Genomic DNA, 24,057 nt, shown 5'->3' with positions numbered 1-24,057 from the left:
AGTTTAACAAAAGCCACCCATTTCACAGATGATTTAACTTTGATTAACCTACTCCTTTGTAACAGATTATTCTGATAACTGGAATTTCACTCCTTGGTGTTATTTCTAGGTGCAGTTTAATTTACAGACCAGCTTTTCTTTCCATTTCACCAAAATACATCACAATTTTGATGTTAACTCAAAGTAAAAATGCAATGGTTCATTAAGCCTAGTTTTAGCATTCATTGACAAGAGATTTGTCATTTCAAAAGTAACTGCTACTTTTCTGCACTCTTTACTGCTCAGTTTTGTAATCTTAGCTTCCCTGTCAGAGAAAGCATGGAGTTAACCACTTAGCATATTTTAATGAATATTCATCAGTAAATTGATGTGGCATGGCAGTACCGTTTTTTCAGTCTCCTGTTCTGTCATAGTCCTTTCCAATTTTAAAATATACCTCACCATGTAAGAGAGACTGGCTTAGAAAATCTTTAGGACTACAATACTGTTTTATTTTTGTCCGTATTAGTAGTTCTGAAGAAGCTATTGTATTAGTTTATAATAAGAGAATTGTATTTGATCCAGAGGAAAGTTCTTTAATCTGATGTTATTAATGTTAGAAATTTTCGATTATGATCAATTTTATAATAAAAATAGTACTTTTTTCAGTTTTTGTTTTGTTTTATTTTTTGCCAGTCCTGGGGCTTGAACTCAGGGCCGGAGCACTGTCCCTGGCTTTCTTTTTGCTCAAGGCTAGCACTCTACCCATTTGAGCCACAGCTCCACTTCCAATTTTTTCTATATATGTGGTACTGAGGAATCAAACCCAAGGCTTCATGTATACAAGGTGAGTACTTTACCACTAGGCCATATTCCCAGCCCCTTTTTTCAGTTTTTAATAATATAATTTGTTTTGTGTTCCTGGACACTTATTTAGCTCACTCATTTTTATAAGCCTAGATTTAAGTACCAGTTTTTAAATCCATGTTTAACCCACAAAGAAAGGAAGAGCTGTACACCAATTCTAAAATGAAATTCCAAGAGTATGTATCTGGATAATTGATAATCATTATTCAACTGCAGCTAAAATAATTTATGTGAACACATAGGCATGGTAAATGCTGCATAGCAGTCAGATATAGATCGCTATCATACTTCATCTACATTTTAAATTCTAAAAGGAAAAGTGTCTATAAACAAGATCTTTCCTGTTAAATATGTAGATTATGAGGTCACTTGGCACTGAAGTACTGACCATATGCATTATGACAGGAATTTGACACCTGTCATTGGAAATACTACTTAGAAGCTGGATAATACAACAAAAGTTGAGGGAGGAGAATAAAATATGGGTAACAGGCTGTAATTTATAATTTGCAATGCTCAAGAATGACCTGTCCAGGCTGACTCAAAGTCTCTACCTTGATTTTAGGATTTACATGCAGTGAACCCTATTAGTTAATAAAAACTGACAAGAACAGTTGATAATATTAGCAGAAAATTAAATGTATTTTTTCTTATACTGAATTTTTAATTGAAACAAAATATCCTATATTTCCAGAAGTCAGCTTTTTAAATTGTATCTAATTAAATTGTTACATTACTTGTAGATGACTTTATAGAGCTTTAATGTTTGGGCAGTACAGTATAGAATTGCTACCCGTTATCCTGTTTTCAGATTAATAATCTGTTGTATATGAGAATTCATCTAAAAAGGAGTAGTGTCTTTCTGTTTCTCTATGTGATTATTTTGCCCAAAAAAGCTTTCATTTTTTTAAGTAGCACAAAAGCTGTAATTGGCATGCTTTGTAAGGAAGTGTCAATGTGCAAGAGAGTGGCGATCACTAAGAATTCTTTTACGTGTTCTTTCCCCTTTGCACCACCGCCTCCTCAGCAGGGTCACTGAGATCACTAGCTTTTCTTGAAATGGCCATTTTCACTGGCAGGTGCATTATACCCTGTATTTTCAGATTGTTTTTCCATTCTGAATGTTTGGCAGGTTGATTGCTCTGGCTGCATTGACGGAGAAAGGGCTGACAAATGCGGTTGGGCTGGCTGAAAAGACAGTGATTACTGTTTTCCTTTGTGGCTGATTGAGGCCCTTGAAAGGAAAAATTTTAACCTTCACCATTTGGTTCAAAAGTATGAGCATATATTGAAATCATTCGTGCCATTTATCCTAGTTCTGTAAACTTGTCAGAACGTAAAAATCGCTCAATTTCAAGTAATGTAGGATTGGCATACGTCATTATCATTTTGATTAAGTTGGAGGTTGTATCATTGTGTGCATTATTCAGTGTCATTTAAAGCTTTCTTTCCACAGGTACAGTTATATTTTTATTGCTTATACTATAGAGTTAGAAAGATTTTCGTGGCTCTCTAAACCTAACACTGTGTGTGGTTCGGCAGCTGGTGTGGCCTACATGCTGCATTTTGTTTGCAGGGTAAAGGCTTCTCTGTGGGCCTCCTGGAGTGTGGGTAATTGCAGAGGCTCACCATTGGGGAGAGAGACACAGGATTGGAAGCAGTCAAGCGGAAGAATGTTATGCCATCCCATTGCCACCTTGTAGCAGAAAGACACAATCCCAGCAGTGCCATCTGCTTGTTCCTATCTAGTCAGCTGGCCTGGCTGCTGGGACCATGACTAGGCAGCTGGTTCCCAGCCTTGACCATTCTTTTGTGTAGGTTGTATGTATGTGTGTTTCAGATAATTTTGTACATGGGTCAAGAAAATGACTATAACAAGTAAAGTCCCCTTATTCAGTAGGCTCTTATTACTTGAGATGCACTCCGCTGTAGATGCCTGCTGCCATTCCCTTCTAGACAGATAACACATGTTTAGGCAATAAAAATAAGCATTTTCTTCATAAAATTCTATCTTGCTTTGTAGTAATAGAGAAGGTAGGCTGATTTATATGTCCTATAACATTTTTAAACAAATGATTTTAAGTTGCTTCCTGGTTTACAGGTGCAAGACATTTAGTAATTTTTTTAAAGTCTCATTAAACATTGTATATCTCAAAATAGTTTCTTAAATTAAAGAAAACATTTATTTGAAGTGCTTATTGCCACATCATACAACGGTAGATAATGAGACTTGCCATTTAAAATGACAGAATAGAAAATGTGATCTCATAGCTATTATCTTTAAAATCTGCCTCTCAAATAGCAACCTGAGAGTTAATGTAAGCCGTCTTTATGCCATATGAAGACCCATTAGGCACTGATGGTTTCAGATCACAAGTAAGAAGCCAGCTCTGTGGGCTATTTTAGACATTTGATTTTCTTCATTCTACAGCATTAATGTGTCAGCATGCTATATAAAACTATGCAGGAGTTGCATGTTGTTCTGTCTGGAATGATAAATGCTTGCAAGCTTTTAGAGACTTCCATGAGGAATTCATCCTACTTACTTGTGTATCTTATTCCTGCTTTTGTAGCTATAGAATTTAGTATGAATGTTCCACACTGGTATATGCAAAAACCAAGAAGTGCCACCTAATTTATTCTCAAAGACTATGTTGGTAAAATTCATATTATTTGTACTTGGTCTATCTTAACATAGTGGTTTACTTTTGCTTTTATCTAGACAGTCATGATACTTGCAGAAATTCTACCTCAAAATATATAAGCTATTTTCATAAAAATAATCTTTTTTCTATTTCCTCAGATGACGAGGAAGAAGATGATGTAGTGACTCCTAAACCACCTACTGAACCTGAAGAAGAGAAAATTTTTAAGAAAGATGAAGAAAATGATAATAAAGGTATTTCAAAGAACTTAACTTTAAAAGTTTTGAGTCCTCTTAAGATTTTTAAAATTATTATTTATGTATTAAAATAGAGTAAAATTTTCTAAGGCAAAGAGATATATCTGGTTAAAAATAGTATGTAGCACTCCTGATCCAAACTGTGATAGTTTGACCTAAATTATTTTTCAAAAACAAAATTTGTTTTCCAGTGCCTCCTCATGAGCTGACTGAAGAAGAAAAGCAACAAATTTTGCACTCAGAGGAATTTTTAAGCTTCTTTGACCATTCTACAAGAATTGTAGAAAGAGCTCTTTCTGAGCAGATTAACATCTTCTTTGACTACAGTGGGAGAGATTTGGAAGACAAAGAAGGGTACTGCTTAATTGCTAAGATTATAGCTATACTAGTTAAATTATTCTAAGATTGAGTGATATAAGCTATAACACAATCTTTTTGTGGGGGGGTGATTTTTTTCTGTAGAGAGATTCAAGCAGGTGCTAAACTATCATTAAATCGACAATTTTTTGATGAGCGTTGGTCGAAGCATCGAGTTGTTAGTTGTTTGGATTGGTCATCACAGGTAAAATATAATAAGACTGGTTTTTAAACTAATTAGCATGTTTGCTTAGTTATATTTTAGTTATAGGACCTTTGTAATTAAGTCAATATCTATCATTTAAAATAATAATGGTTAATGGTTTTGTTGGTTTTAATGATGCTTGTCTTATGTACTTTGGAAGAAATAAATGGAAGCATTATTCAAGAGTTTATTTATGCCAAAACCAAGTTTTATTAATTTCATTTAGTTATCAAATACTTTGTAAAAAATTTATGCACATTTTAATTAAATATTGTAATGTTAAGACATTTAAGCAACTATTAGTTAAAAATTGTTCTGAATCTGAATGAATTAAACTCTAGAGAGAGTTCCCTGGGTGAGATGTTAGGTATATGTACTTTCAGAACAATCCATAGTCAAATCATTAGGAACAAAAAAGAGTTCCTATCTATAGCCTTCTTTTCCACTTGATTCTTGTGAACAGTATCCCGAGTTACTTGTGGCTTCCTATAACAACAATGAAGATGCTCCTCATGAGCCTGATGGTGTGGCCCTTGTCTGGAACATGAAATACAAAAAAACTACCCCAGAATATGTATTCCACTGCCAGGTAAGATGATATTTTAACAGTCTTCCCAAGTTTAAGGATTCATTAATGAATTTAGACAAGTGGCTTTTTTCTTTTCTTGTCAACATAATGATTTCATTGGATTGGCATTTGCTAAACTCCCTCCATATTTGCAAACAGATGTTAACAGAAAACTGAATACTTTTCAATTCAACATGATCTGTCTTTTGTAGCTTTTCTGACATCTCTTATAATGTTTAATCACACTGAAAGTCCTTTGCATTTGTGATTTTCTGTTATTGTGATTGATCATATAAAAGAAATCTTTTATAAAATGTCTTTCCTACAGGGAGTTTCTCAGGAACTTACTTGCTGCATATACAATTAGATAGTTGGCCCACTGAATTACTTAGACATGGCCTGGGGAGCTGGAACTAGATAGTTTTAAGTAGAAACATATGGTTGAAGTAGGAAACAGATGCAAATTTTTAAAGTAGGTTTAGTAGAAAGTTAGAGTTTGCAAGTCTTTAGCTTGTGCAAGTTAAAATCTTTTAACTATGTCATAATCCTGAATAAACCCTTATCCTAAATAAAAACTAGTATATACCTTACTATCTGATTATAGTCAGAAGTCACAGGGCTACTTACCTTTTAATACTGTAATCAAATGAAATAACATTTTCTCTCTTCAATAAATTCCTTCGATAAATGTATGTAAACAATATTACATTTTCTAAGCAAAACAAAAGTTATGTTTTCATATTTCTAGAACAATAAAAATTATAATAAATATTTTTGTTTTTATAACTAGTAATACCTTAAAATAAAGGGGGAAATATTGTAGATAAGTGGTTTTATTTTTATAATGGGTGAGGTTTCTTCCATTTAAATCTCAAATATAAAACTCCTACTTATTTGCAGTCAGCTGTGATGTCTGCTACATTTGCAAAATTTCATCCAAATCTTGTTGTTGGTGGTACATATTCAGGCCAAATTGTGCTTTGGGATAACCGTAGCAATAAAAGAACTCCAGTGCAAAGAACTCCACTGTCAGCTGCTGCACATACAGTAAGTAAAAATGGTTATTTCCGTTAGACTTCTGTGCTCCTTCTCCTTTGATCTATAAGTTCTTTATCATTTAGCAACCAAGAACCAAAGCCTTTTTTCTGTATTTGCTGGCGGGTGTAGGGGTGGAGAGAAGAGATGTATTTATAGGAAATTATCTATCTTCTGAGACAACATTTTGTCAATAGGATAGCAGCAAACTTCACATTAAAAACACTCTTAAGTTATAAGACTTGTATGAAACAGAATACCTTTGATTATGCTAAAATTTCTTTTTTTTTGGTAAAATAAAATAATCCTTGAAAACTTTCTTTAATATTTCTAGCACCCAATCTATTGTGTAAATGTTGTTGGAACACAAAATGCTCACAATCTGATTAGCATTTCTACTGATGGAAAAATTTGTTCCTGGAGTTTGGACATGCTTTCCCATCCACAGGTAAGTTAAACTTGGGAAATTGAAATTTTGAGATAAATGTTATTTTTTAATTGAGTATATGTCCCAATGTATGCTTTTCATAAACTAGTTTGTTTACAATATTATAATAGATAATAAACCTAAATATGTGTCACTTATAATTTATTTGTGTATATTTTGTTTTCAAACATGCTTCAGTTAACTGAGCTGAGTTTATGTAAATAGTATATTGAAAGAATGATTTATAAACCGGTTATAACTAGAAGCTTTTCTGTGGAAATTTAAAATTGGAGGTTTACAAAATAATTCCCTCATTTGTTTTCTATAAAGGATAGCATGGAATTGGTTCATAAACAGTCAAAGGCAGTTGCTGTGACATCTATGTCCTTCCCTGTGGGAGATGTCAACAACTTTGTCGTTGGGAGCGAAGAAGGTTCTGTGTACACAGCATGCCGCCATGGAAGGTAAGCCTAAACTGGAATTAGCAATTATTTAAAATTCTCCCTTGAATAATCTCACTGAAACAAATTGCCCTTATTTAAGTAGAAATCTGGCCTGGGACTACTCCTTAGTTGTGACAGACTAAATCCAGACACCTAAAATTAAAAAGTTACTTTTTTTAACAAAAAGTATTTTTGGACTTCGGACGTGGATTTTGTGTATTGTGGTGAAGTGTGTGTGTGTGTGTGTGTGTGTGAGAGAGAGAAGTTAGTGGAAGGGAGGAACATTCAGCAATTACAAATTCATGATATACATACCACATACTAACCTTCAAATTTATAAGTACAATTTTCAACTATTTTTCTCATTTTGATTTACTGTGACTTTAAGCTTTAATGTAGACCTGATAATTGTACAGTCAGTAATCTCATGTACACATTTTAAATCGAGTAATGTTTTTCTTGCTGTTCAATCTGTTTTGAAATTGTCTAGCTGTACCTTATCAATTGCTTCCTTTAAAAAATGGAATGTCTGGATTTCAACACTTCAAAGCTCTTGATTTAAAAGTAGCCCCGATTGTGTCTCTAACATGTAACATCCCTTTGACCCTATTGTAGTACCTCAGATATTGGACTTTTAAATTCGGTTGTGAGCATGTTTCTGGCTCCAAAATGTACTTAATGCGTCAGTGGTGTTATCAAGTCTGGATATACTAACATTCAGCATAAGTGCACTATGGTGCACTATGAACACAGTTAAATTTGCTGAAATTAAGTCAAGGTCCAATATATATCCACAATAAAGTGTGTTTATATGTGATCTACTTGTCGGAGCTTTCCCTAACGTTTTCACTTTCCTGAAATAGCAAAGCTGGAATCAGCGAAATGTTTGAGGGACATCAAGGACCAATCACTGGCATCCATTGTCATGCAGCTGTTGGAGCAGTAGACTTCTCACATCTTTTTGTCACTTCATCCTTTGACTGGACAGTAAAACTTTGGACAACTAAGGTATCTAAAATATAGGTGCCTGCTCATTTGGTCAGTTTTCTGACACAAGGTGGTGCTCTAATACTACCTCAGAAAGACAGAAAGCTTTTTAAGTAGCTTACAATGTTTATTAACAGATAAAGCCTAGTAAGAGGTTATAGAAAGCATAGAGGATGCTATAGTTGTTCAAAAAAAGACTGGTGACAAGTATGGTAACTCTACCCATCTTCCCACTGCTTTAGGGTGAGTTGGGGGAAAAGCCCTTGATATCTCCATAGGATTCACTTAGTGTCACCAGCCCAGCAGGAAAACCATGCATATGTTCTGTGGAGAACATGCACATGTAGAGTGCCCATGGCTCACAGAGCTGTTGGGGAAGAGATAAATGAACAAACTTTTCCAGTAAGTCCTGGGCAACAAGGTTATATATAATGCATTTGAATTAAACATTGTGATGACATGAATATATATTTCTGTATTCTACATTAAGTAGTTTGTTGGTCTTAATAAAGCTTCTTAAAATACCTTTTTACATGATAAAGTGCTTCCTGATCCTGTAAACAATTCCAATAAACATGACTGTCCTATCAGGTTGAAGCCTTAAGAAGCCTAAGTAGAGAACATTGTCACCTGTAACAGGCTTTGTAATTTCATGTGACCTCATTTTATATTTGAAGCACCTTAATTTTCTGCCTAGTTTGTTTTTACAACATGGTATTGTTGTTAATAATCTTCATACTCTGTGTTTCTGATTCTATTTAAGTTTAATTTTTTTTCTGTCTACCTTATCCTAATAGTTGATTTAACCTTCAATTTGAGAAAACCTAGTGATCTTAAGAGATGCATGTCATTCACTATTATAGTGAATTTTTATTTATTGAAAGCTGGCCTCAGAAATCTGAGATTAGCTGGGTGAGGTGATCTGAGTCTATAAAAGTCTGTTATTCAGGAGGCATCCATAGAAGGATTGAAGTCAGAGGCCAGACCCAGGCAAAAGAAGTAGGAACTCCTATCCAGAAAAGTAATGAATGCACTAAAAAGGAGGGGGAGGGCTAGGGGCATGGCTCAAATGGAAAAGTGCCTGTGTAGCAAGCATGAGACCCTGAGTTCACACCCAAGCACTATGGAAAAGAAAAAGAGCTCTGCTAAGCTTGGTATCCTTCCTTACAGACTAATGGAATTAGAAAACTTCATCTTGTCTTTTAAAATTAAGCATGTTGGAATTTGGCATTAACAGATAAAAAAGTAAAACCCAATAACAGAAACATCTAGAAAAGTGCTAACACAGTCTTCATTATCTAATATACACATGCCAATGTTCAGTTTCTCTTTTTCCTTCTTAATGGTGATCTGACAGAACCTAAATGAAAATGAGTTGTCTTTCATTCTTGAATTGTTCTTGAATATTTTTTTTTGGCCAGTCCTGGGGCTTGGACTGAGGGCCTGAGCACTGACCCTGGCTTCCTTTTGCTCAAGGCTAGCACTCTGCCACTTGAGCCACAGCGCCACTTCTGGCCATTTTCTGTATATGTGGTGCTGGGGAATCGAACCCAGGGCCTCATGTATACGAGGCAGGCACTCTTGCCACTAGGCCATATCCCCAGCCCCATGAATATTTTTTTTTAACTTGTAATAAGGTTTGTATAGTGGGAAAAGGGAGAGGAAGAAAGCTCTTAGAACCATAAATGAGGCTGGGGATATGGCCTAGTGGCAAGAGTGCTTGCCTTGTATACATGCGGCCCTGGGTTCAATTCCCCAACACCACATATACAGAAAATGGCCAGAAGTGGCGCTGTGGCTCAAGTGGCAGAGTGCTAGCCTTAAGCAAAAAGAAGCCAGGGACAGTGCTCAGGCCCTGAGTCCAAGCCCCAGGACTGGCAAAAAAAAAAAAAAGAACCATAAATGAAGAAATCCATTAAAACAAAGTAAGATGCAGGATTGTAAAGATTAAGCCAATTATTTTTTTACAGGCTTCAGATAGCCACGTAAGTAGTACACTTGTGGATGTGCTTTTGTAGTCTTATACATAGTCAGAGGAGACTTTACATCTTTGTCAATTTTTTGGCCTTCTTTTATGGTTGGTTTTTTTAATACCCATTTGTAGATTGTTTGATTTTTTTAAATCTCAGCACTTCAGTTTGTCACTTTCCTTTTTGTCTTTAAATTTAAGACTTTGTCTTTTTATATAATAACAAAAGGATGTGAAAATGAGGAGTTAATTTTACCAAATCAAGAACAGATCTTATCTGTGATAGTGGACTAATAATTTGCTTTGGAGAACTACATAGCTAGTTGATTGGCAGTTGATATTTTTGTTCTTTTATTTTGCTGTCATGCAATATAAAAGTGGCTTTTGAATAAGAATGACAGTGAGACATATCTTTTCCTGCTTGCTAGGTTAGGTATTGTTCCTTCTTTATTTATCCAACTGTGAAAAATGCCTGAACTTGGGGCTGGGGATATGGCCTAGTGGCGAGAGAGCTTGCCTCGTATACATGAGGCCCTGGGTTCGATTCCCCAGCACCACATATACAGAAAACGGCCAGAAGTGGCTCTGTGGCTCAAGTGGCAGAGTGCTAGCCTTGAGCAAAAAGGAAGCCAGGGACAGTCCAAGGCCCAGGACTGGTCAAAAAAAAAAAAAAAAAGCCTGAACTCCCCCCTCTCCCCGCCCAGTACTCTTCCATACTAGTGGCCACAGGATGGGCCAGCATAGAATAGGATGTATTTATATACATCCATGGGCCTTCTAAATTTTTATCCACAGACTTATCCTGGGCAGGATATGTCACAAATGGTATATAGTTAGTGGTAGAGTAGCAAGCATGAGGCCCTGGGTTCAATCCCTTACACTGAAGAAAAAGAAGGAGGAAATGTGTGTGTGTATACACACACACACACATACATACATACATACATACATACATACATACATACATACCGATGCTCCCAAAGCCCTTGGTTCAATCTTAAATTTACACTTTCTGATTTAATTGTTGCTAGTATTTATTCTTGCCACACTATATAGCTTGATGGAAGCTCTGTGTAATAATGAGTAGTAGGCAGTGTTAATGAGTAATGAATCATAGCAATATTTTTAAATCTCTTTTAAAACATGATTCTGGTGTCATTTTAACCTTTCTAATTCTAATAAATCTCAGTTTGGCACTGCTTTAAATTTGGTTTAATGTATTTCAGTAGCTAGTCTCTACTCCTTGCCTAGTAAGAAAATTTGTAACATAGCCACACAATTTGTTTCATCAGTCTGTGTTCATTACTTTCTTGATTCATCTATATTTATAATATAGATGATACTCAAACATAGATTATCTTCCATATATTGGTAAAGGTAAACCGACCACAACATTGCTTTTAATATATTTGAAAGACATTGTTACCATCTCAAAATGCAAACTTGAAAACTCAAAACAGTAGCGCTTTGGTGGGTCTGAAAAATAGCAGGGAAAATAAATGACTAGTGAAAGATTCCTCAGGGTAACCTGAAGATTCTAGAAGAGCTTGATGGGGGTAGAACTGATAGATTAGCTGAATATTCTACCACCTTTAGCAAGAGTTGTTACAGGTTACTCTTAGAGTATAAAAATTATTTGAGGGAGAAAATTTTTTTTTGGCCAGTCCTGGGCCTTGGACTCAGGGCCTGAGCACTGTCCCTGGCTTCTTCCCGCTCAAGGCTAGCACTCTGCCACTTGAGCCACAGTGCCGCTTCTGGCTGTTTTTCTGTATATGTGGTGCTGGGGAATCGAACCTAGGGCCTCGTGTATCCGAGGCAGGCACTCTTGCCACTAGGCTATATCCCCAGCCCCAAAATGTTTGTTTTATGCCAACCACTGTCCCTTACTTAGCCTTTTCTGCTCAGGACTTGCACTCTACCAATTGAGTCACAACACAAGATAAAGTTTTAATGAATGCACAGTATGTCCTAGTTTCAGAATAAACATTTATCTGAGCAACATCTACCATGAAATGACAAAGTTAAGATTGTTAATAGAGTAATTTCTTAGAAAAGGTAGCTTTTGAATTTCATAAGGTCCATATGCCTCTTAAGATTCTTCACAATCTCTGAGGTTTCAAAGCCCGACCTTATTTTGAAAGCTTACCTGTTCTACTCTCAGAAGGTACTAAGACTAAAGTAAGGTTAAAAGATCCTGTGAATGTTTAGGAAAATAACTCTGTACATATTAGACAAGTAGAAATTTAAGAGTGCTTTGAAATTGTGGTATATCTTAGGGAAAGGCTGTCCAGGCCCACCTAGCAGCATTTACTTCATTAGCTTGCTACTGACCAGTGACTATCCTCTCTTATGCATATTCGGAAACTCAATTCTGGCAAATATTAGAGTTGATTAGACTGATGAATGGAGCTAGCTGGCTCCTAAAATACAGTGATACATTGAAGAATGACGATTTATTAATTTACAGCCAGAAACCTAACTGCTAGAGGCCCAGATACTCCTGCTGGCCTGACCAGCTCATTGTTTTCCTGTAGACAACCCTCATGGGAAGCCAAATTATAATCAGGAGATTGCTTGGTGAGCAAGGAATTAGAACAAAAGAAGTTTTATAATTTAAATATTCAATGGCATCAAGCTAAGATAGCTTGATTCATCCATCTTCAAATAGAGATAGCCTTGCCATGGGGTAGTAATTCTTATGATCCATTGTCTTAGATTGCTTCTCTCCTGGATGATGCTAAAATGGAGACTGCCTTCCTTTTACTTGTAAGGCTTGTTTCTTTGTATTTCGTTGCTTTTAATTGATACATTCCTCAAAAAGTATCTTCAGTAAGGTCAGTCACAAATAGCTTGAAGAAATAACTTCAAGTTTTTCTGACCTCCAGAGTGAGGGAATCTGCTGTTCTTTAATGTCATTACATATCACTCTTACCATCGCATACTTACTATAGAGTAATGTTAGTATTTCTGAACCTGTAGCAGGTTCCTATTGCTGTTATAAAAAATGATGCATGTTGCCTTAAAACAGCAGAAATTTGTCATGCACTGGTGGCTCATGCCTGTAGTCCTAGCAACTCAGGAGGCTGAAATCTAGGATCACAGTTCAAAGCCAGCCTGGGTAGGAAAGTCTGTGAGACTCTTTTATCTCCAATTACCACCAGAAAACCAGAAGTGGTGCTGTGGCTCAAGTGGTAGAGAGATGGCCTTGAGATGAAGAGCTCAGGGACAGCACCCAGGCCCAGAGTTCAAGCCCCACAGCCAACAAAAACAACAACAACAAAAAAAAAAACAGCAGAAATTTATTCTCTCACAGTTTAACAAGGCTAGAATTCCAAAATCATAGTGTCTCAAAGTGGGTTGCTTTTGAAAGAATTGAGTGAGAACCTATTTTATTTTATTTACTTCTAACTTTGAATGATGCCAGCATTCTTTGGTGTTCTCTATTCTCTAGTGGCATTCTACTCCGACCATGTCTCTGTATCCCTAGTTTCTCTTCTTTTAAGGACATCAATCATACTTGATTTAGGGTCTACCCTGATGCAGTGTGACCTACATCTTAACTTGGGCACAACTGAAAAGGACCTATTTCCAAATAAGGTCATGTCAGTAAGTGGACATGAGTTTATGGGGACATTGTTCAGTGCAGTATATAACAGACTTAGCGGGGGAAATGCAGCTTGTCCCTTGGCCCCTGGGCCAGAATAAGATGTTGTTGTTTATTCAAAGAAGCCTTTTGTTTTTATTTATTCTTTTGGCAAATACATTTCACATATCATTTGTAAGTGACAGTTTTAGAACTTCAGAGAGACCTACAGACATTATCTAGTTCCATGGTTTTGTCTCAGTGGCACATTAGACTTGCCTGAGTAAAACTTAAAATGGCAGTGCTCCTGGTACCCAAGACCAATTAAATCAGGCTCTCTTAGAGAGAGATACAGTTAATATCAAATTTTTAAAATTTCTCTACTATGTACTCACTCATGCTTAAGATTCACTGATACAAAGGAACTAGACTTAGATGGGGGTAGTGACTTCCAAAGACTTGAAGCTAGTTGCTGACAGGCCAGAGAACAGAAACTAAGTCCCAGGCCACTCTGCATCTCTTCTTTGCTTCTTTGACATTTGGGCATCTGTACTCTTCAAAGTAAGAAAAATATCTTACTTAAGAAAACATTTTATCCTAGCTACTCAGGAGACTAAGATCTGGAGGATTGAGGTTTGAAGCCAACTGAGGCAAAGAATAGTCAATCTTCAAAATAACCAGCAAAAATTTTGGGCTGGCATGAGTGACTCACACCTGTATCCCAGCTATTCAGGAGGCTGAGATCTGAGGATTGTGGTTCAAAGCTAGTATAGAGAGGAAAGTTCATGAGTCTCTCTCTCTCTCTCTCTCTCTCTCTCTCTCTCTCTCTCTCTCTCTCTCTCTCTCTCTCTCTCTCTCTCTCCTCCCCCTCCCCCCATTCTAGGGCTTGAATTCAGGGCCTGAGCCTTGTCCCTGAACCTCAATGTGCTCAAGGCTAGCACTCTACCACTTGAGCCACAGCACCACTTCTGGCTTTTTCTGTTTATGTGGTACTGAGGAATCGAACCCAGGGCTTCATGCATATTAAGCAAGCACTCTACCGCTAAGCCATATTCCCTGTTCTCAATGAGACTCTTACCTCCAATAAACTACCCAGAAAAAGCTGGAAGTAGCACTGTGCTCAAGTGGTAGAGTGCTAGCGTTGAACACAAAGAGGCTAAGGGATAGCACCCAGGTCCTGAGGTTCAAGCCCCAGGACCAGCAAAAAAAAAAAATTGGACTGGAGACATGACTCAAGTGGTAGAACTCCATTCAAGCAAGCAAGCTGAGCAAGTATGAGGCCCTGAGTCCCAATGCTAGTACTAACAACAATAACAAAAAGTATATGATCCATTTGTGATTTTAATTTGCAGTGTCATAAGTTAAATTAGTATATTTTGACATAGTATTCAATGTTAAATGTGTATACTTTCTAGAGAAAATATGATTCATCCTCAGATAAGTTTGTGTTTGTTAAAATATCTTAAAAACAATTGTAAAATAGTCACATTTTAAACTTGGGGGCATGTTGCTTTTGTATTAAGGTATAAATATTCATTGTGGTATTTCCATAAAATGTACCTTTTTAATTTTTAAAATTTCAATCTTTTGCCTAGGCTTCATAGCCAAGTTGATCTAATCATATTCTGAGATATTTAGCAGTTTTTTAATTGGAAATGCACACTATAAAGCTTTAATTTGTATGTGATTTTCTTATTTTTTTACTTTATAGAATGAGTATGTACTCAGCCTATCTCTGGTTTCTTTTACTTCATATTTTAAAATAAATCTACACATACATTTTAACCATAAATGTTCAGTTTGTCTCTAAAAGAAAGTCTCTTCTTGGGCTGAGAATGTGGCTTAGTAGTAGCATACTTGCCTTACATGCACGAAGCCCTGGGTTGGAGTCTTCAGCACCACTTAAGCAAAACACCGGAAGTGGTGCTGTGGCTCAAGTGGTAGAGAGCTAGCCTTGAGCAAAAGAATCCAGGGACAGTGCTCAGGCCCTAAGTCCAAGCCCCAGGACTGGCAAAAAAAAAAAAAAAATCTCTTCTTTTAAAAAAAATTACCACATCATTGTTATACCTGACAAAATTAGCAGTGATTAATTTGATTAAATGATCTATTTTCATTTTTTTATAATTACTTATTTGAAGCAGAATCCAGTCCAAGTGTGGCCCATAAATCTGCAGTTGAAATATTTTTAAGCCTTTTTTTCAGTTTTTTTTGGTCAGTTGTAGGACATGAACTCTGGGCCTGGGAACTGTCCTTGGCCTTTTTTTGTTCAAGGCTAGCACTCTTAACACTTGAGCCACAAATCTACTTCTGGCTTTTTTGGTGACTAATTGGAGCTAAACTTCTCCTGGACTTTCCTGCCTAGGCTGGCTTCAAACTTCCATCCTCAGATCTCAGTCTCCTGAGTAGTTAGGATTACAGGCATGAGCCACTAGCCTGGCTTTAAGCCCTTTTAAAAATAGGGTTTCATTTTCTCATCTGTAGTTACATGTTGTTTATATGTCTATAAAGCTATGCCAGTGGTTTACATCTATAATCCTAGCTACTCAGGAGGCTGAGATCTGAGGATCAAGGTTGAAAGCCAACTGTAGGCAGACTCAGTGAGTCTCTTATCTCCAAATAGTCAGCAAAAAGACAGCACTGGGGGTGTGGTTCAAGTGTAGAACACTAGCCTTGAGTGCAAAATCCAAATAAGAGTGTAGTCCCAAATTCAAGCCCCAGTACCAGCACCAAAAACAAGTGTGTGTGTGGGGGGGGGGGGGGAAGGGGAGTAACCAGTGGTTAACATTGGTCCTTGCTTTGATATTTGTTCATTCGTCTTTTTTGGCAATCTAAAGCTCATTCTATAGCAGATTCCTCAGATGGTTCTTGAGGGTGCACTATTATACTAACAATACTGTATGTTTGCAAGAGTTGGTTTGATTAAAATCCATGACTTACATGGATTTAAATAACTTAGAAATATTACTGTTATATTCTAGCAAAAAGCATTCTGTCACATCACACTACTGTCTGATGACAGTCTGGTTTTCTTTTCCTTACTTGTGGCTTGGTCCCAGAATCCTCTTACTGACAAGTCTTTAAAAAAAAAAAATAGCATAGCATCTACAATTCAAAAGAAAGTACAATCCAGTAATTGATTCTTAGTCTATAATGCCAGGTAATTTTATACTGAAATTATAGGAACTTTTTACAGGTTGAGTTAAATACATAAAATGTTGGACCTGTTGAATACATGTCATATTATTTTCACTGATAAGTAGTTTAATGATTTGTGTATATGTCATATTTTGACTTTGCTAAGAATCAACTTTCTCTTTCAGAATAACAAGCCTTTGTATTCATTTGAAGATAATTCAGACTACGTTTATGATGTTATGTGGTCACCCACCCACCCAGCCCTATTTGCCTGTGTGGATGGCATGGGGAGACTGGATTTGTGGAATCTCAATAATGATACAGAGGTGAGCAAGAAAATAACAAAAATTGCACTAAAAAATAGAAAATTGGAGATTTATTGAATAATTTGTGAAATTCCTTTTATCCCAAGGAATGTAAAAGGACTTTATGATTGTAGCTTCATCACAAAGAAACCAAATAAGCTTTGTACCCTAAATAACAAACAGCATGCTGTGCAGAACTAAAGGGAGACATAATGTTGCCACAGCCCTAGGGCATTTCCTTTTACTCCTGAAAGGCAGTATCATATCTCTAATGTCCTGGCAGTCTCCTTCATAAGGCAATTGGGATATTTTTTATTCTTCAGCCAGAAACCAGATAGTGTCAGACTGTCAAAGTATGTTACCCTTAATTAGAATTTCTAAATTACCTTTTAGTCTTGATAAAATTGTGTTTTATCCCTAAACATTAGTCTTAGTCTCATTTGTTTAAATGAAAAATATATATTTGGATGGCTTTTTTCATTAAGGGTTAAAATCACTATGGTACTGGTAGTGTAAGTGCATATGAAGCTAACATGGAGCACACACCTGTCATCCCAGCACATGAAAGGCTTATGCAGAAGAACTGAGAGTGAAGAGGCCAGCTGGTGCTGCTTGCTGAGTTTAAGGCCAGCCTGAAATACATAGTGAGACTGTCTCGAAAAAAACTAAGATCTTCAAGTATTGTTCATGATAGAGTGCCTGCCTAGCATGTGCAAGACCCCAGGTTTAATCCTCAGCACCACAAAAAAGAAAGGGGGAGTGCAGTGGCTCATGGCTGTAATCCTAAGCTACTCTGGAGGCTGAAATCTGAGGGTTGCAGTTTGAAGCCAGTTTAGACAAGAAAATCTATGAGATTCATGTCTTTGATTAACTACTAAAAAGCCAAGAGAAGAGTTGTGGCTCAAGAGCGCCATCCTTGGATGGAAAAAACTAGGGACAGCACCCAGGCCCTCAGTGCAAGCGTCAATACTGGCACCAAAAATGGGGGAGCAGAAGGAGAGCAGGTAGAAAGGAGGATCACATTTCCTAGTTGCTATACTAAAATAAATTATTAGCACTGGAATTTAACTGTAGCAATTGTTGATTTTTTTTAAAACAGCTTAGGCTTAAAATGCTCTTAAGATTTCTATACTACTACTGGTTAGTATAAGTAATATGAATTTCAGTAGTGGTTGTTGAGGAGAAAATCACTTGGTTCCTTTTTTCACATCTCTTCACATTCCTAGTGGCATCTTAACAAATTCCTTGAAGTAAAATAGTTGGTTATACAAGGGCAAGAAAGTTATAAATTGGAAATGTAAGCATTTTAACACTATTATCTATAGACTTGATAGTTTGGGCAGGAACATTGAAACTAGGAGAGAGTGTTGATCCCTCACTACATGATTGGACTCAATACACATGTTTTCCTTTCCTAGAGTAGGACCAGTTTTATTTTCTTAGATTGGTTATCAATACCAAAAATTTGAGATAACAAGTATAGATTTTTCCTGCAATAGTTAAGTTCAAGAACATATCAAAATATAGTTCTTTATATTAGTTTGGGGTTAATCATTTGGGAAAGATTAATGTCAGTTGTAAGGATTATTTTGGCTAGGTTGTAAAACTTTACAAGTTTAATTGTGTTTTTCAATCTAAATCAAACAGTAAATGTTTAATGCTCTTTGTGTAGCAAATAAATCTCTTTTTCCCAGCATAGGAATGGTGCAATTGAATTCCAGCAAGCTGGTACTTCATTTTACTTCATAAGAATTTGGGGCTTTAGAAAAGTTCATACTATACCTTCATATGAACTGTTTCTATGAACTATCAATCAAATACAGGGCTCAGAGCAGTCAATGATACAAGCTATTAAAACAATTCCTGTCCCCTGTAATCGAACAGATCTGATTACAAGGACTTCTGAAATGTTTTCTTTTTAAATGGGTTTTGGCCAAATGTTATCAAACCTATGGCACTTAAAGGAGTTAAACAAAAGGAATCCTTTATTAGAGAGGATCTCCCAAAATGATCTATCCAGTCCTGTGAGCATTCCTTATTTAAGGACTAAAGTCATTTTCCCAAACAATTTTCAAGGATTGACTATAATGTCATTCTTAATATATTGCTGAACAGGAAGAAAGTTGGAAAAATTTTTTACTATCATCTGTTTTATACAATAGCCAGATTGGAAGAATTACTGTTTTACATATTTATAGAAATCTTGATGAAACTTTTAACACTGCACTATATTTTAAATGACTTTAGGTGCCAACTGCCAGCATTTCTGTGGAGGGTAATCCTGCCCTTAATCGTGTAAGATGGACACATTCTGGAAGAGAGATTGCTGTGGGTGATTCTGAAGGACAGATTGTTATATATGATGTGGGAGAGGTATGTGGTTTGCTGCCTATAATTTTAATACACCTATTTAGTGGCATCATAGTGAAGGTGTCTTGGTGACTAAAATCTAGTTTTTGTGGTTCTTGAATCATTTAAACCATATAGTTGCATACTTTCTACCACAAAAGTAACTCAAGATTCATTTTCTTTCTAATCTGCATGTCCCACATTCCTGTTCAACAGATTTTGAGCATACTACATGGAAGTACCTTGTTCCATGACACTTGTACTCCTAGAAATCCTCAGGCAACAAAAGAAATGTGGGGTTTTAGGTGGACTTTGGTATTTTACAGAATTGATATTTAGATACTATATTTTTCTATATTCATAGATATGTTTGGGCCAAATAGTAGAAAAGTAGTATCTTTATTTCCTTATTAGCACGTATTAATTGTACAATATGAGGGATTTCATTGTGATATTTCTATACATGCATATAGTACACCTTGATTATATTCATTCCCCTTACTATTTTTATCCTCTTCCTCACCTCTTTCATTTTTTTCTTGTCTTTCTTGCAATGAAAAAAAATGGGTTTCATTGTGACTTTTCATACTTATATACAATATGTTTTGTTCTCACCACCTTTCCCTTCTTTCTTACTAATTAATTACTCCCATAGTCTCCATTTTATGGTCATGTCCCTTTTTTTTTTTGCAAAAGTAATATCTTGTGAGAGTGTTTTGATTGCTGTGTGCAATGTGAATGCTAAAACCTGAGTGTTAGTGCAAAGCCATTATAATTATTCCAATAGGATGAGTTGCCAGTCTCTCGTCATTAGTGCTCTCCTTGGCTGTCCACGGTGCCCAGGGTTGACTTTTTCCTGTGTAGTCCTAACTATGCCATAGTCATTTTTCCTTCTACTGTATGTTATGACTCCCCAGTCTATTGAGATATCCCATGGCCTGTTGTAACTGGATCTAGAGGGAGATACAATGAATCATTCAGGACAACCAGTTGAACTAGCTTTACAGATGAAAGTGTTCTGTGTCTGCACTGATTAATGTGGTAGTCACTTTCTACATATAACCATTGAAAAAATGGTGACTAGCAAACTGAAAATTTTATTTAATTTTAATTAACTTATACAGTTACATTTGGCTAGTAGCTACCCTATTGGGTAGAGTAGATTGAAGAGTGCGTACATCCACACTTGAGCCAGTTTGTGCCCTGTTACAGGAGTGTCGGATTCTATGATATTAAAGAAAACAAGAAAAAAATATCATTGGACTGTTTCTGTGAGGCAAAAGCATCACAAGCTCCTTTTTTTTTTTTCTCTTTTGCTTTTGATATAACACTAAATGCTAAGTAGTAGCATAGCTTCTGGTGAAGAAATTGCAGTATCAAGAAAGGTTACCTTATGCTCCAAAAATAAATAGTTCTGAGAAACTAGCTTCTATGAACCGTGTTTCAAGAACTATTTCATACTAAGAATAGTGCAAGAATAAAGTAAAAACGTTAAAAGGAATTCCTCCCAACCAGCAAAATCCCTGAGATGGTTTACAGGAGTTACATTTACAGTGCATTATTGTTATTCTCTCTTGCAGTGGTGGTGATAATAGCAAAGTCTTTTCCAAGGCTGTCACAACATCTTTCACAAACACCAGCTTTTGTTTTGAAATGTTGTAAATCAGTGTAATAGTCCCTGTAATTATGGAAAGGCCATTCGGGTCAATTATTACTTTTTTTAATGGAAAAATTATTTTAAAACAAACTGAATAATAGTAAGATGGTCTGTTATTTCATTGTTCATAAAACATTGTCTTTTCTTTAACAGCAGATTGCCGTTCCCCGCAATGATGAATGGGCACGTTTCGGCCGAACACTTGCAGAAATTAATGCAAACCGAGCAGATGCAGAGGAGGAAGCAGCTACCCGGATACCTGCTTAGGGTGTGGAAGGGAATGAGCGTATAGACTTAGTGTATTTGGGGAGGATGCCTAAATAGATATTAAGCCTATTTGCATGCCTTTGTCTAAATGATAATTAAAAGGAAATTTTATGGATTAAACTGTGGACTTAATACAGTAACCCAATCTTACAATGTCTCTTTTTTATATCATGTGCATTTTCTTTTGACATTTTTAATACAGTTGACTGACTTTACAGAATGCAGCCTTTTCTGAATTCTAATACATAGGTGTATATTTAGTAGCATTTGTTGTTCTTTTGAATTCTTTCCAATCTACCATACTACATAGTTATTTCTGAAGCACAGATTAAATAACTTCTGCATATTTTACATGATTACATATTTTTGTTACACTAACAGTGTTCTCCCTGACCACAGTATGTAGAAACATTACTCTTAGTCACAGCATGCATTCACTTAACTTCCATTCCAGTGTCCTTTTTCTGCTTTATAGTTCCTGTGATTCTATCTATAAATAAAAACAAATACATGTGAACTTTTCAAATTTTCATTTTTACTCCTTGCAATTTGAATTTTTCTGTCTCTCATTAACAAGTTTCTCCTTTTTTTTTTTTTTTTTTTTGTCTTCATACCCTTCTTTAAGCTTCTATGTTGAGCATCCGCCTCAGAACCTTAAAGCTTTGTGCCTTAACATACTCAACAAAGCATTGTGTAGTTCTCCCTAGGCATTATGAACTGATGTTTGGGTCATCCATCAGTGAAAATTTCCCATAGGTTAATTTTTACTTCACTGAATTATTTTCTTTTTTCTTTTTTTTCTGAATTATTTTCTTTCCATCTATATGTACTTTAAAAATAAATGTAATGTTCTTATTTTTTTTCACTGATTAAGACTACTGTACATGTGAGTGCTTCATCAGTTAAACCACCTCTGAAATTTAGTTTGTGGTTGTAATAGCCATGAAGGAAAAGTGTTCCTATCACCCAAACTTTGGCTTTGAATTAACCCCACACTTTGAGATCGACAACTTTGTGCAAGTCTTAAAGGTAGGTGACAAATATCTAAAATTTAGTGTTGAAATCAACTTAATTCAGGACTCAAGGAAAAGGATTATGACCAGATCTTGATTTTTATCCACTTATAGTTATTCATTTCCTTAAACCTGTCCTTTTGTCCTTCCAAAGTTCAAAGAACTTGAACTAGTAGTAAGATTACAAATCAGAATTTGAGGGCTGGGACTATGGCCTAGTGGTAGCGTGCTTGCCTTGTATACATCAAGCCCTAGGTTCGATTCCTCAGCACCATATATATAGAAAAAGCCAGAAGTGGCACTTTGGCTCAAGTGGTAGAGTGCTAGCCTTGAGCAAAAAGAAGCCAAGGACAGTGCTCAGGCCCTGAATTTGAGCCCCAGGACTGGCAAAAAAAAACAACCAGAATTTGAACACACTTGTTCTTTTTTAGTACATTTAGCAAAGATTTATTGGAAGAGAATTCTAAATAACAGCATAACTTTTAACTGTAAGTATTCTGTAGTAACAATTGACCATGAATATTAGACTGAAACTCTAGTTTTAGTTCTGATACCTACATTAGATTATTTCTCAATTTCCTTTCAGCTCTAAAATTATTAATTATAATGATGTCAAACTTCTACACTTTGGTATTTCAGTTTTCATAAACTGATTACTCCTATTATATACCAAAGATAACAGTTCAAGCTACCTCACAGTAGCAAAATTTATCAGTCAGAAATTCTATTTCAGCACATTACACTTTCTTCCTATAGAAAAATCCATGTACTCAGCTCTAAAATTATTAGTTATAATGATGTCAGACTTCTCCACTTTGGTATTTCAGTTGTCATAAACTGATCACTCCTATTATATACCAAAGATAAGAGTAACAGTTCAAGCTACCTCACCATAGCAAAGTTTATTGGTCAGAAACTCTATGTTCAGCACATTACACTTTCTTCCTATAGGAAAATCCAGGTGCTCGCTGTAATAATTGCTTTATTTTTGCCGTTTGTACAATTAAATAGAAAAAAAGGGAATACATTCCTGTTAAAGCACAATATTGTTTAAGGTTGGAAATCAAGGGATATGGCAAGTCAGATGCTCATTGGACTCAAGTTACTGTGTTCTGTTGTAAAATAAAACTGGTGAGGAATTATAAAATACTTGTCAACTAAGAATTTTGTTTTTGAGGAATAATTTCACCTCCTTCTAGTACCCCTCCCTCCAAAAAAAACTTAGTGTAGACCTATACCCATTCAACTTTAGTATACATTTTTTAGGAACACAAAAATTTGAGGAATTATCATTGAAGTTTACTATATAATAACAGAAGAGAGAATACTGAGACCATGGTAAATGACATAGAATCTTCTGACACTATTAAGTGGTATAGAAGTATATCAAAGTTCTTTATAGTTTTAGAATGAAAGACAATTTTGAAAGATATCATTTACAAAGATTGTACTTTGTTGCCAGTTTTAACTTTTTTTTTTCTTTTCCTCAACTGTGGGGCTTGAATTCAGGGCCAGGGTGCTGTTTCTGAGCTTTTTGTTTTCCCCTTCAAGAAATTCATTCTACCTCTGAGTCACAACTCCACTTCTGGCTTCTGTCCCCCACTTTCTTTGGAAGTTAATTGGAGATAGTTCTCACAGGCTTTCCTGCCCAGGCTGGCTTTAAACCGAGATTGTCAGATCTCTGCCTCCTAAGTATCTGGACTTACAGGTGGAGAGCCACCAGCGTCCTGCTCAGTTTTTACTATTTTTCTCTGAGTAGAGCTTTCTGGGTAATTTCTTGTTATTTACTTCATTATCCTCTGAAGTGAGAGATTAATACTTGTTTGTACTGAGGAAACATACTTAGTTTTGCACATAAAAGCTGAAATAAAATTTTGAGATAAATTCTACCATCATTTAAGCCACATAAGTTGTTAAGGCGCTTTGTTCTTTAAAGTTAACAATTCCTTACAAAGTGTAGGAAACTCTCTTTATATAGAATAAGTTTGCAATAAGGCTGAAATATTGTG

General features: G+C 35.9%; 1 protein-coding gene and 1 long non-coding RNA gene across 5 annotated transcripts in view; one reads left to right on the top strand and one right to left on the bottom strand.

Moving 5' to 3' along the window:
* Dync1i2 (dynein cytoplasmic 1 intermediate chain 2) overlaps positions 1-21,556 on the top strand; it is a 53,351-nt gene extending 31,795 nt beyond the window's left edge. For 2 of the 4 annotated variants that reach the window (XM_048345251.1, XM_048345253.1), the window contains 11 exons: positions 3,650-3,745; positions 3,940-4,102; positions 4,211-4,310; positions 4,774-4,899; positions 5,779-5,925; positions 6,248-6,361; positions 6,671-6,804; positions 7,647-7,791; positions 16,643-16,783; positions 19,010-19,135; positions 20,925-21,556. In XM_048345251.1, coding sequence (XP_048201208.1) covers positions 3,650-3,745; positions 3,940-4,102; positions 4,211-4,310; positions 4,774-4,899; positions 5,779-5,925; positions 6,248-6,361; positions 6,671-6,804; positions 7,647-7,791; positions 16,643-16,783; positions 19,010-19,135; positions 20,925-21,035 — 1,403 coding nt within the window. In that variant the 3' untranslated portion in view covers positions 21,036-21,556. Of the gene's footprint in view, positions 1-3,649; positions 3,746-3,939; positions 4,103-4,210; positions 4,311-4,773; positions 4,900-5,778; positions 5,926-6,247; positions 6,362-6,670; positions 6,805-7,646; positions 7,792-16,642; positions 16,784-19,009; positions 19,136-20,921 lie in introns of all 4 variants that reach the window. The other 2 variants (XM_048345250.1, XM_048345252.1) reach the window with 1 other exon arrangement.
* On the bottom strand, positions 394-22,727 carry LOC125350562. Its single transcript, XR_007210767.1, has 4 exons — positions 22,607-22,727; positions 20,240-20,245; positions 9,037-9,049; positions 394-404 (listed from the first exon to the last, which is right to left on the bottom strand). It is a non-coding gene; the product is annotated as an uncharacterized LOC125350562 (long non-coding RNA).
* Positions 22,728-24,057: the final 1,330 nt, after the last annotated feature.

The sequence above is a fragment of the Perognathus longimembris genome, chromosome 4 (assembly GCF_023159225.1).
Source record: "Perognathus longimembris pacificus isolate PPM17 chromosome 4, ASM2315922v1, whole genome shotgun sequence".
NCBI lineage: Eukaryota > Metazoa > Chordata > Mammalia > Rodentia > Heteromyidae > Perognathus > Perognathus longimembris.
The sequence above is the reverse complement of the archived record's forward strand: the minus strand, read 5'-3'. Positions and strand labels throughout refer to the sequence as shown.